General features: G+C 47.4%; 1 protein-coding gene across 1 annotated transcript; it reads right to left on the bottom strand.

Annotated features, from left to right (window-relative positions):
* Positions 1-1,696: 1,696 nt before the first annotated feature.
* On the bottom strand, positions 1,697-8,414 carry LOC123954926 (cytochrome c oxidase assembly factor 6 homolog). Its single transcript, XM_046026281.1, has 3 exons — positions 8,324-8,414; positions 7,558-7,717; positions 1,697-2,000 (listed from the first exon to the last, which is right to left on the bottom strand). The coding sequence occupies exons 2-3, from the start codon at positions 7,699-7,701 to the stop codon at positions 1,905-1,907; spliced, it is 240 nt and encodes a 79-aa protein (XP_045882237.1). The 5' UTR covers positions 7,702-7,717; positions 8,324-8,414; the 3' UTR covers positions 1,697-1,904.
* Positions 8,415-12,809: the final 4,395 nt, after the last annotated feature.

Here is a 12,809-nt window from a genome sequence, read left to right as displayed (position 1 = left end):
AAAACTTTAAAAAAAAAAAAGTGCGAGTCCTCTGAACACATGCATGATAAGAAAGTAAAACAGTTATTACCGATAGGGAGAACATTTTAGTGGTCTGGATAAATCAAACCAGCTACAACATTCCCTGAAGCCAAAGCCTAATCCAGAGCAAGGCCCTAATTCTTCAATTTCAAGAAGGCTGAAAGAGGTAAGGAAGCTACAGAGGAGAAGGCGGAAGCTAGCAGAGGGTTGGTTCATGAGGCGTAAGGAAAGAAGCCGTCTCCTTAACATCAAAGTGGAAGGTGAAGCAGCTAATTATCCAGATCTACTAAGCTAATCAATGAGGGTGGCTACACTGAACAGACTTTCAATGTAGCAAAGGAAGGAAACAGCCTTGTCTTGGAAGAAGACGCCATCCGAGACTCTGACAGCCAGAGAGAGAAGTCACTGTGCGGCCTCAAAGGACAGGCTGCCTGTCTGTTGAGGAGCCAACACAGCTGGTGACTTTAAATCAGAGCCTCTGCTGTAGAAATGGAACAGCGAAGCCTGGGAGACGGCACATCTTACCACGGTGTACAGAATATTTTAAGCCCACTATTGAGACCTCCTCCTCAAAAAAAAAAAAATTTTTTTCCTTTCAAAATACTACTGTTTGTTGGCGATGTACCTGCTTAGCCACAAGCCCTGAAGATGGACAGCCAGATTGTTGTTTTCATTCCTGCCGCCACAACATCCGTCTGCAGCCCATGGATCAGGGACACATGTCGACCTTAAGAAATACATCTTGTAAAACCAGAGTTGTCAGAGAAAGTGACGCCTCTGATGCGTCTGGGCAAAGCAAGCCCGGAAAGGATTCGCCACTGTAGGTACCATCAAGAACATGCCTGACTTACGGGAAGTGGAAATAACCAACACGAACAGGACTTTGCAAGCAGTGGATTCAGCCCCCACGCATGACTTTGAGGAGTTCAGGACTTCAGCAGAGGCGGTCCCTGTGGATGTGGCAGAAACAGCAAGTGAACCGGAACCAGAAGTGGAGCCTAAAGATGGGACTGGGTTGCTATGATCTTGTGATGAAGCTGAAGGGACGAGGAGTTGTTCCTCAAGGAAGAGCAAAGAAAGCGGTTTCTTGAGATGGAATCTGCTCCCGGTGAGGACCTCGCGAAGACTGCCGAAATGTCAGCAAAGGATTTAGAATACGACATAAGCTTAGCTGGTAAAGCAGCAGCAGGTTTGAGAAGATGGACTCCAGTTCTGAAACAAGTTCTGTGGACAAAATGCTGTCGAAGAGCGTAAGGTATTCGGAGAAATCGCTTGGGAAAGGAAGAGTCAACCCGTGGCAAACGTCGTTACTTTAAGGAAAGGCCACAGGCACCCAGCCTGAGCAGCCCCCGACAAGACCCTCCACCAACACAAGTCCAGCTCGCCGAACGTGCAGATGAGGGGTAGCATTTGTTTTAAGGTATGTATGTCACTTTTAGACATAATGCTACTGCACACTTAAGACTTCAGTACAGCACACGTAACTTTTATGTACAAGGAGAAATCAGACTCGCTTAATTGTGCTGTTTGCTGTGTTGCAGCGGTCTGGAGCCGAACCTACAATGCCTCCAAGGTCCGCCTGTGTTCAGACTGTCGCCTGCTGCTCCGACCAAAACAAGACAGAACAAAAAAAACCATAGGTTTTTATAATAGGCTTTAATTTTTCTTAAAATATAGCTTTCTTATGAAATTAAAACTAAGCATTTCAATTCTTTATAGTCTGAATGATGGAATCTCTGTTATTTGATCATTTTAAAGAGTGGTTTATGGGAATGAGTCGTGCCATTTACATGATTCAAACCACTACTGTCCCATAGTCAGGGGAGCATTTTTGCAAGTTCAGACAGAATAACTTCAAACCTTCTGAAAAGTTCAGGAGCAGCCTAGGACTGTGCCGTCGTTTTTGAAGGCTGGAACTGTCCTGCTTCAAATTTTTCTTTGAACTTTAAGTAGTCTCTTCTTTTATCAAAATATTTTATCTGTTGAGAAAAAAGTGTTTGAAATAAGGGCAAGTTTTGCAGCTTAAAACCACAGATTTAAATGTAACAAATTATTCAACATAAGTTGAGTAAGTGACTGTATTCTAGAATCACAGGGTCAAGGTGTACGACATGTAAGAGTCTCCAGAGACGGAGCAGACCAGTGAGCCCCAGCCCTTCTGGGTTACAGATCCTGTTGAGAACTCAAGAAACCTATGAACCTTCTCCTTGAGAAATGTCCCTGGACTCGGACATGTGAATCTTGCCGTGTGGGCTCAGAGTACGCAGGCCATAAAACTTCATGATTTAAAGACATTGTACAAGTTTTTTTATCAACTGTACATTCAATAAGTTTTGTAGTTCATCAGCCATGATCAAGTTCATCTGATCCAGAAACACGTATTTGTGACAAATGTTTAAAAGTTACGTTTAAAAAACTATAAATGAGTGGATGATAAAACTTCAATTAAAGACTTCATCTTATTTATATCCTTCTCTTCCCATAAGGAATTTAAGTATCATAAAGCCCCATATCCTGAAACAGTAAAATTAGAGTAGAAAATCAAGGTCACAAACAAAACTGTCACAGTGTCTGTATCTGAGCTGCTTTGCAGACAAGGTGAAGGCAGAACACCACACATTTTCACTGTCAGGATAAAAAAAAAAAAAAAAACACTAGTTGTTTTGTTAAAAGCTTTTCTTAGGCTCCCCTGCATAACTTAAGAATTAAATCCTAAGTGAAAAGTAGACCAGGATCCATGTACATGTCTGAGTCTAGCTGGCGTGAGAGGACAGAGTTAACACTTCTCCCAGGGATACAACAGCCACGGAATGTCCTCACAGTCCCCCCGAGTGACTGCAGCTGTCTTACTGACCAGAAAGCCTTGTCCTCTAAAACCACAGACTATCAGAAATTTGATTTCGGAGGTTATAGCTATAAAAATGAAACATCCTGCCTTTGCCTGGAGGCTCTCAGGCATCTAACACAGAGCAGCAGCCTTGATTTCCATCCCAGGAGCAGCAGCTCAAATAACAGATTTCTGAATGTGACATTCATCTTTAAGAAAATCGGACCCTGGGTCCCCTCTGAGTCCAGAGCCAACGATGACCTGTTTATATGCAGCCCTGCTCTGAGCTCATCAAAGCACAAAGATATTTCATTTTACCTAACTTCCACCGTGCCCCCTGCACCTGAATCCTCGGATGACTCCCTTCCTATACCTGGTGGACACCCACAGCTCCTCTGAGGCGCAGTCTCCATGGTTACGAGATTACAGATTTACCCCCCCCAGGGGGGGGGTGCTCTGCATAAAAGATACCCAGTGTTACCAGATCTTTGTGACGATCCTGTCACATGTCCACCTGCCTGCCTGACAATTCGGTGTAGATGTCCTACTAGCAAACCCAAACCAAGCTCCCCTGCGACCGTTTTCTCGTCTAATACTTCCTTCAGTGACCGCACCATGTCCACCTAAACATTTCAGTCCCACTCCCTCTTCCTCACTACACCACAGCCCTCCGTTCTCACCTGGATTACTGTACCAGGACTGGAACTGGCTTCTCTCCCCTCCTTAATCTATCAGTCATGCTGTGGCCAAGTACTATCTTTTCAAAACCCAAATCCAGTCATGTCCCTGGCTGGAAGATCTTTCCAGGCATCCCTACAGACTGTAAGGTCAACCTCCAAACTCCTCAGCGAGACAAACAAGGCCATTCTTGGCTTAATCTCTGCCCATTTGTCCTCTCTCAATCTGCCACTGGCCCCAGAAAAGCCAGCCGTCAAGAGCTGCTCCGGGTCCCAGGAGTGCTTAGTTCCGGAACGCTGTGCTTCCCAGCCTCTCTGCCTGAACCGCACTCCAGCCCAGCCTTCCCCCCAGGGGAGCAGTCGGGGATCCTCAGCACGAGGCACACGCTCTCCCTGTCCAGGCTCAGGAGCCCACGAGCACTCACTGAGGGGGCTGCACTGGGGTGCTAACATCTTCCATGCCCGTACAGGAGACGCAGGACAGGAATGCGAACGCCACAATGCTGGGATCTGAAAACACGGCCACAGTTAATACAAAACACAGCTTCTGAAATCGATACTGGGATCAGTCTCTTGGATGATGCTGGGATGAAGGATGGCTCTCAGCCCTGCTCCCTCCTCAGCCATGCGCCGTCAGACTTACATAGTCGGCCCGTCACACAGGTTAGGCCGCTGAGCACCATAAAAGCAGCAAAGTGCCAAGAAGAGTAATTCATTCCGGTGACACCTGGCATTTTAGTTGTGTGGCGTTACTTATTACATAACAAATCTGAATTTATTGCTTTACTGCTCAGCTGATCTTAAATTATCTCACCCAAGCCTTAGGTCCTACTGTGTAAAACAGACACACAAGTATTCCCAAGACTGAAAATTAAAGCTAATGAAAGATGCCTCATACAGAATGGACCCAGACGATACCTCCTCTTCTGACCCCCTTCCCCCATGTAGCTCCCCACCTTCTCACATGGATTTGGAAAAATCTTTCCGTTCCTAGTTGATGGCTACGGTAACACTTCAAAGGCAATCCCCGAGCCGAGCACACAGGTGAGGAGGGGGCAGGCTGAAGGAGGACGGCACTGCAGGACACAGTGTTAACACTTAACGCTGTCAAATGCTGCAGAAGCCAACTGGAGTATTCTGCCACGGCACCCCCACCCCTCCTTTGCTGGTGTCGCCTGGAGCTCTGCAGCCTGTGCCCTTCTCCACCAGGACTCCTGTCCTGATGCTTGGGTGGCTCCCTGACCTCTTCAGTGAGCTTGTCCTCCAACTGGTCTTACCCCCAGGATCAAAGCGGTACGCCTTTTCCATAATCCCAATTCTGAGCAGCCCATTCTCCAACCCCCCACCAACCACCTCTTCCCTTTCTCTTTATAAGACCCTGACGCTGACAACCCACTGAGCCCACCACCCTTTCAGACTCCCTCTCGTACCTTCACAACTCTCCTTCCTGCCGAACTCCAAGCTCTCCAGTGGCTTCCCGTAGCCCTCAGTAAACCCCACCGCCCCAGCCTCCCATCACCTCTCTGACCCGAATGTCTGCTACTCTCTCCTCGCTATTCCTTAAACACACGGGACCTGCCCCCGCCGCAGGGCTGTTGTGCTGTCCCCACTTCCCTCCTGAGGATGCTCCTCCGGTAGGTCCCACAGTGAAGGCTGAAGCTCTGGGGCTGTGTTCATGCTGGTGCCTTTCACTGGGGTTAGGAGCATGGGAGGAGAGGCCTGCTGGGTATGAGACGGGGAAGAGTTCAGTCTTGTCCATGCAGAGGTCAAGGTTGGTCCTTTGACCGTCTAAACCTATTGCGACAGCTCAACGGGTGCCTCTGGAGCTGGAGAAATGGCCAAGCTGGAGCTGTGGACGAGGCTTCAACACCTGAGAACAGATTGCCTTGGGAGAGCGAACAGCCTAGAAGCGCACTGGCATCCATGGCAGCACAGGAAACCTCTCCAACAGGCACGGCTGCTAGACAAGCAGGAGCACAGCTGGGGGTGGGAGGGGGGGTCATAGGGCACCCAAGGAGATAGGGCTTTTGTATTGAAATAGACTACAGTTATGACCAAGTTTCTAGAACACCATGAGACTTGTGCAGGCTATTTTCATGGAAGGAGGAAGGAGGATGTGGAGAAGGGAAAAGCATGGTGTCCAGACTCACACTCCCGAGGTCAAATCCTGGCTCTGTCCTTACAGGTGACTTCATTTCAATGCACCCGTGTCTTTGTCTGCAAAACTAGGGGACAGCTCTTGTGATAACAGTGGAGGTGGAGGGCATGTCTGAAGAGCTCTGAGCATATACTCAGTATGTGAGCTGTGAGCAGGACACAGTAACCTGGAGAGTGTGGCATTCAGCCAGGGTCCCGGTGGGAGCTGAAGGGGCAGAAAAAAACCCTTTATGATGCAGAGAGCAGAAGCTGCGGGAAAGAAGGGGAGTGGGAGAGTCTGCTAATCACCGGACTGGAGAGAAAGTAGTGGGTCTGTGAGGAGAGGGAAAGAGAGAGGATAAAGCAGTACAGAAGCGTGACTTTCCAAAGGGGCTAAGACGGATTCCCCACCATGGTTATCGGAATCACCTGTAGAGCCAGAGCTGTGTCAAAGGCTCGGGTTCTATTTCTAGACTCTCCTTCAGTGAATCTGAGGGGAGGTCTGGGACAGAACTCTTCAAAAACCTCTCCACGTGATTATGACGTGTCACCTGAGTGGAAAATCATGACAAGGCTGTCAAAAGGTCTCAAAGGGACAAAATTCTCCTGAGAAAATCCAGGGGCGGGGGGGGGGGTGGATGAGAACAGAACCCACCAACACCCTGGCCACCAGAGCTCCGGCCCTGTTCTCTGCTGCACCCTGCTCTCTATGACTGCAGGGCCAGAGAGCCCAGTAAGAAGGGGACAGCACAGGCAGCAAAGGAACCAGAATCCTCAAGAACGCAGGTGTGAGACAGACCAAGCTCTATATTTCTCTTAACCAGGAGTTGTTCTTAGCGCTGGGAAAACCAGGATGTCTACAGGTTTTTGCCTAAATCATTAAACAGTCCGATCACAAAACCCCACATTGATCATGTTTCTATTTATATGTCAAGTTAGACACGGAGTCTTCATAGGAATCCCACAAGGAAGGCCGCATTATGCTGGTTTTACAGATGAAAAGTTCATCTAAAGCACGTTCTCCTGACTGCAGTCGCGCCCAGCCCAGCCCTCCAGCAGGACCGCCCCTCTCCTGCTGGTCTCCGGCACCTCATCCAAAAATGTGAGGTGTGACAGGGAGACCCTAAGCCACCTAAGATGAGCCGTTCTCACAGCTATTTGGTGTACATTGCCCAGCAGCATGGCAGCAGCAATGACAATCTTCCACCAACCAGCGAGGCCTGACTTAGAATTACCGTCCTGCCACATGCTGACCAATACTGAGCAAGTTACTTCAATGCCCTGACTCTTCCAGAAAATGCGAGCAAACCACCCTCTGAAAGGTTACAGATGCAGGAGTGTCGAGCACTCGAGCCTGGACAATTTACTGACCTCATGGTTAGCTCCCTTTTCCAGCCCACTCCCAGATCAGGGACAGGCAGCACACAGCAGGACAGCAGTCAGGGAGGCATCTGGGGCAGCAGCTATCATGGGAACATCCTCCTACTTCTATCCGGTGTCGTAACAGTTTGGGTACATGAGCCCATGATTTGGGGGGCACAACAGAGAGTGCTTCATTTCTGAGAGAGGCTCCAGGCCTGCGAATTTGCCAACCCCTGCCCCACACTGAACAGTGTTCTTAGGATCCTGGAGGAATCTACCAATTCAGTGGGTTGGAATTTCTGGTTCTCATTTATAGGTTTGTTTTCAGTGATCTTTAAAGTGTCCAGTGACCTTTCCCAAACGCCGGCCTGACCTAGGAACATTAACCAAGTCTGGATTACCGGGCAGGGCCTTCTCTGCTGCCCTACAAACTGGATCCCCCGTGCCTCCGCCTGCTTCCTCCCTCAGCCCACCGCACACCCTCTCAGCTCGGCGCCGTCTCCCCGTGACCGGCACCCGTCGAGTGTGCCTTACCCACTGCTGGGGACACCTGGACTCGAAGGCGCTTCTCAACTGCTCGCACTTGGACGCGTCCTCTGCCTTTTCGTCCAAACACTTCCAGTACTCGTCCCGGGCTCCCCAGCACGCCTGTCTTTCTTTCATGGACGGGGCTGCCATCCCTCGTGGGCCCAGGCTGTTGACCAAAGTAACACCAGGTGTGAACCAGGACCTCGTCTCGGAGACGGCGGGGCACTGACACCGTCCGTCCTCCCTGCCCACCCCCCTTTCTACAATTCCGCCTTGGGATTTGACGGCGCCACCGAAATCACCCAGTTCCAAACAGACGCCGGCAGAGCTCATCCCCCACGCGATGACACTGGACCCGCCGGGGACGGCTCTCAGTCCCGTCCCGGGAGTACCCGCTCCGGCCTCTCGAGCCCGGCTCCCCACCTGTAAGCGGGCGGCCGCGCCCATGCAGAAGGCGGCCTGCACACCAGACGCTCCACAAGGAAGCGCACGCGGCGACGGGACCCGGCGGCGCCCGCAGAGCTACTAGACACGCCGTAGGGGAGCCCGAGACGCGCAGAGTCAGAACCGCCGGCTCCAGCCTCCAACACGCTCGCCCGCCGGGACCCACCCGCAAGCTGGCCTCTCGCCCGCCTGCGACCGGGTTCCCTTCGGCGCTGACGGGAGGAAAGGGTCATGAAACTCAACAAACTGGGGGAAGGGGGTCTGGTGCCGAGTCCTGGCGCCCGCAGGCTGGCCTCGCCCTAGGGAGCTCGAGCAGCAGAGAACTCACCACCCCAAAAAACCACGTCTCGCAGCGAATCCGCCCACCTCCTTGGAATGACCGTTACGGGATCCCGTCCACCGTTCTAGGAGGGCGGGACTTCCGGCTCTGCTCTCTCACCTGTTGCAGCGACTTCCTTCCGGACCTGCGGGGGAGGGAAGAGGAGGCGGTGCCTGGGGGGGGGTGCGGCGGTGGGGAAGTGGGCGGGGCGTCGGAGCTCGGAGCTCGAGCGGCCTCAACGGGTAGCTTCACGCCTTTTTTCCTGAGGCTTTCAGCAATGGCAAGGGACCTGCTCCTCCCGTGACTGTTTCCGTGTACATCTCATCCGCGCCGCCTGGAGGGCTTGAGTTTCGAGCCCGGCCGGACCAGGCGGTTTGGGGTGGAAATTTGCAGCCAAGGGGTGAGCGCTAGACAAGGCTCAAGAGGTGACAGCTTCCTGAGGGAGATAGTCAGAAGGTGCGGGAGAGGCAAGAAGATGGGGTGGGAGAGGGGAGGGGAATGCGGGCGGGGCTGGGGGAGGGCCGAGTGGGCAAAGGGTGGAGTACCCTGGAGGTTTGGAAAATAAGCAAACCGAGCTGTGAGCCCGAGGCCTTGAGCTCCCGGTCCCCGGCTGAGGGTTCGTCCTGGCACGTCGCTCAGCGTCAGGACCCGTAGCCCTGGCTGCTTCCCTGGACGTCCCTGGGTCGGTGCTCAGAGACGTAGTGAGAAATGCGAGCCTGATTAGAGTTTGTGCACTTGGATCTGAGATCTGTGGAGGGTAATTCAAATGAGGAGAACGGAGGAAAATATTTGCATTTATGTTTAATCTTACTCGTGGCTTTCTTTACTTCCCAAACACCAAGGTATTTTGATAAAGGAATGAGAAGAGCTGCTTCGGGTAGGTTTGAAAGGACGATATTTCTAATATACAAACAAGTTCGTGTGTCTGAGCGGAATCTGTAAAAGCGCGTTTATGGGTAAAGATCAGTCATCCGGGATCTGGTTCTCTTAACGGAGTCCACATGCGTCGTCTGGTCCCGCTGAAGTGCTCAAGTGCTTCTAACACCCGTAGCGACCTACAGCTCTGCAGTCAGTGCCGGTGTTTGACCCTGTCCAAATTAAATTAAGTACATGCAGGTTTCCAGAGTAGCTGTGTGAAGCCAAGGCCCCCAAACATATGTTCTACAGTATGGACAGTCCTTCTGCAGGTCAGCGGACTCTGTAAGGCAGTAGAATGCTTCATCCTTACCAGAGCTGCTCATTTCTTTTACACTGTGTCTACCAAGGGCAGTTTATATAAAGATAATATCTACTGAGTATGACTATGAGATATAAAAAGGATGGAAAGAGTCTTGGGTGACTTCAGAGTTGAAAAATAAATACATTTAAAATTTTAAGTTTATGCATACCTAATGATAAATATATAAAGTGAAACTTGACCAAATGACAAAGAAAAAATGATAGTCCTATTAGGTTACTTTAATAAGCCTTTCTCAGTGATTTTTAAGACAAAAGACAAATCAGTAAGGATAAAGAAAATGTGAATAACATGATTAATAAACTTGACCTAATACACAGAACATTACCAGAATTAGAATGTACATTTTTTTGGAATGCAAAGATGGCACCATCCCCAAATCAACCAGACTTAGCTGTAAAGCAGCCCACAACAAATTTTAAAGATTGAAATTATTCAGCACATGTTTTTTGACCATTATGCAATTAAGCTAGAAATCAATAAAGAATTATAACAAATCCATATAAACCCTTGTCAGAGAAGGAGTCATAATGATAGAATATATGTTGAGTTGAACAATAAAATACAATAGCAATGCCTGTGTGATGCAGCTAAAACAGGGCTTAGAGGAAAATTTATAGCCCAAAGTATATAAGAAAGAGGCTAAAGAGTCTTTAGCTTAAACATCTATTTTCAAGAAGTCAGAAAAAGGAGAACAAGATTAAAGAAAGTAAAGTGACAGAAATAATATTGAGAGCAGGAGTGAATGAAATGGGAAACAAAAGTAATGTACTAGAGACCGTCTGTACTGATACAGGAGAGCCAGTTGTGCATACCTCTCCCCTACTCCTTGGCCACTAACCCCAAATTAGTGGCTTGAAATTGTCCATGTTGATAGTATTCACTCCATGGAAATAAAAAAATAAAAAAGGGCTGGTGTTTTGTTTTGTTATCTCCGGAGCCAATCTACTAAAGGACCACTGCATACAATGGATTAAAAATCCAAAAGTTGATTTTTTTTTTTTTTTAGAAAAGATGAATGCAATTGACAAATATCTCTTAGTATTGAACAATACAAGGAGAGATGTTAACCTATATCAGTAATCAAAACTATAGACATCAAAAAAGTTAGGACATCTTACAAACAATTCAATGCAAATAAAATTTAGGTAAATGCACAAATTTCAAGGAAAATGCAACTGGCTGACTCAAGAATAGAAAATATGAATCTTCCAAACAATATTTTAAATCAGTGGCAAAGAATCTTCCCACACAAATTCCAGGTCCACAGCTCCACCGGTAAGTTCCTCTAACCTTTGAAATAATTCTGTCCTTATGTATGAGGCCTCCATAACTTCTGTACTAATTACAAAAACCCCACACTTACAAAACACCAAACTCTTTGGAACTCATTAGGTGGAAAAATGATTTAGTGTCATGAACCTCTTTATAGTCATTATATATTACTTAGGTGGCTACGTATGTTTTGTTGCAGAAATAGTAATGCATGAATATTGATTTTTGAGTAGAGGTGCTCTTCCAGTTCTTGTTGAGAGTGTTAACCAAAAATATGCTCTATGTGTTCCATTGTGCCTTCCCAATGTCTGAAAAAGTCTGTATTCCAAAACACATCTGGCTGCAAGAATTTCAGATAAAATGCGTGGACCTACAGAAGAATGTTTTATGACTTTGGGGTCAAGAACAATTTTTTTTTTTTTTTTACCAAATAAAATTTTTGTTTACCAAAACAAAATACTTTTGTTTACCAAACAATACCATAAGGTGAAGAGAAAAGACAAAATCACAATGTGGGAGAAGTTTGTGAAACAAAGAATTGGTACCCAGAGTATATAAAGAACACTTAGGACAATGTAGTTTTTAAAATAAGCAAAAGGCTTAAATAGGCACAGCACCAAAGAGGAGATACAAATGAGCAGTGTAAGAAAGTACCTACATCCTTGTTAGGAACCACAGACAAGAGCCTTCAGATCACAATGCAACACCATCAGACACCAACCAGACCCAAGAATAATTATAAAAAATCTGACAGTAACAAGTTTGAGAAGGATAAAGCAAGAAGGTTCCTCACACACAGAGGGTAGTATAAATTGATACAATCACTTTGGATTATCACTTTGTGGCATTATCTAGTAAAGTTAACCATACAACACATTCAGGATGACTCAGCAATTCTCTACAGAATCACTTATGCATGTGCGTCTTTGTTAGAGCTGAAAACAACATACCACCTAAACTTACACCAACAGCAGAATGAATAAACTATGGCACGGTCACATTAGGAAATACGATGCAGCAATGAAAGGAGTATTTATAGCTATCTAGGATAACATCATGTATCCTGTATTGAATAAAAGAAGTAAATCAGCCAAAGAATAGATACATGGCAAAACTCAGCTGTCCTGTTTAGGATACATTCCTCCACAGTATTAACAAAAGAAAAATGGGATGTGATCAGGGAGAGGTGAATAGGGACCTTCTGAGTTGTCGATAAAATTTTATTTCTGGACTTTGGTGTTAAACAATTCTATAAGCTGGGCAAGAAGGTTTTGTTTACTCTTTGCATGAGTGATATATGTCACAGTTTCTTTAAAGATTTATTTGAGAGAGAGAGAGAGTGATCTTGGGGGAGGGGCAGAGGAACAGAAAATCTTAAGCAGACACCTGCTGAGCGCGGACCCCCTGCCCCAACATGGGGCTCAATCCCACAACACTGAGATCATGACCTGAGTGGAAACCAAGAGTCTGATGCTCAACCATCTGAACCCCCAGGCACCCCTATATGTCACAATTGTTAAATAGGGTAGTTGTTTAATCTGGAAATTACTTAGTCTTTAGTACACAGGAAGGTAAAAATAATGATCACACAGACCATTTATAAGGCAATTACTAAATTTTTAACAGATTCAGCATCTTATGTGCTCTTCTAGGTCAAAAGTCAGTAGTCCTTCATGGCCTCCCCTGTGCCATCAAGCTCTTCCTGCAGGTCAGCCGTACACCTAAGGTGTAGACAGTGCAGAATTACCAAAGAGGGCCAATACAGTGCAATAACGGCCCCCATCCTCACCTCCAAGGAGGTCCGGGGTTCACCAACTGAGAAACACAGATGTAGGCAAAGCACAAAAGTAACTAAGGAAAGGGAAATTTTGAGATGTCGATAAGGCAAACAAACCAAAACCAATGCAGGATAAGAACTGCAAGGGCCAGATTCCCCTTACAAAATCTAAAGGCTGTGGGCAAGTAAAAGGGGTGCCAAAAGAT

This window comes from Meles meles, chromosome 13, assembly GCF_922984935.1.
Source record: "Meles meles chromosome 13, mMelMel3.1 paternal haplotype, whole genome shotgun sequence".
In the NCBI taxonomy this organism is placed as follows: Eukaryota; Metazoa; Chordata; class Mammalia; order Carnivora; family Mustelidae; genus Meles; species Meles meles.
Note: the sequence above shows the minus strand (reverse complement) of the source record. Positions and strands in the feature narration are given on the sequence as shown.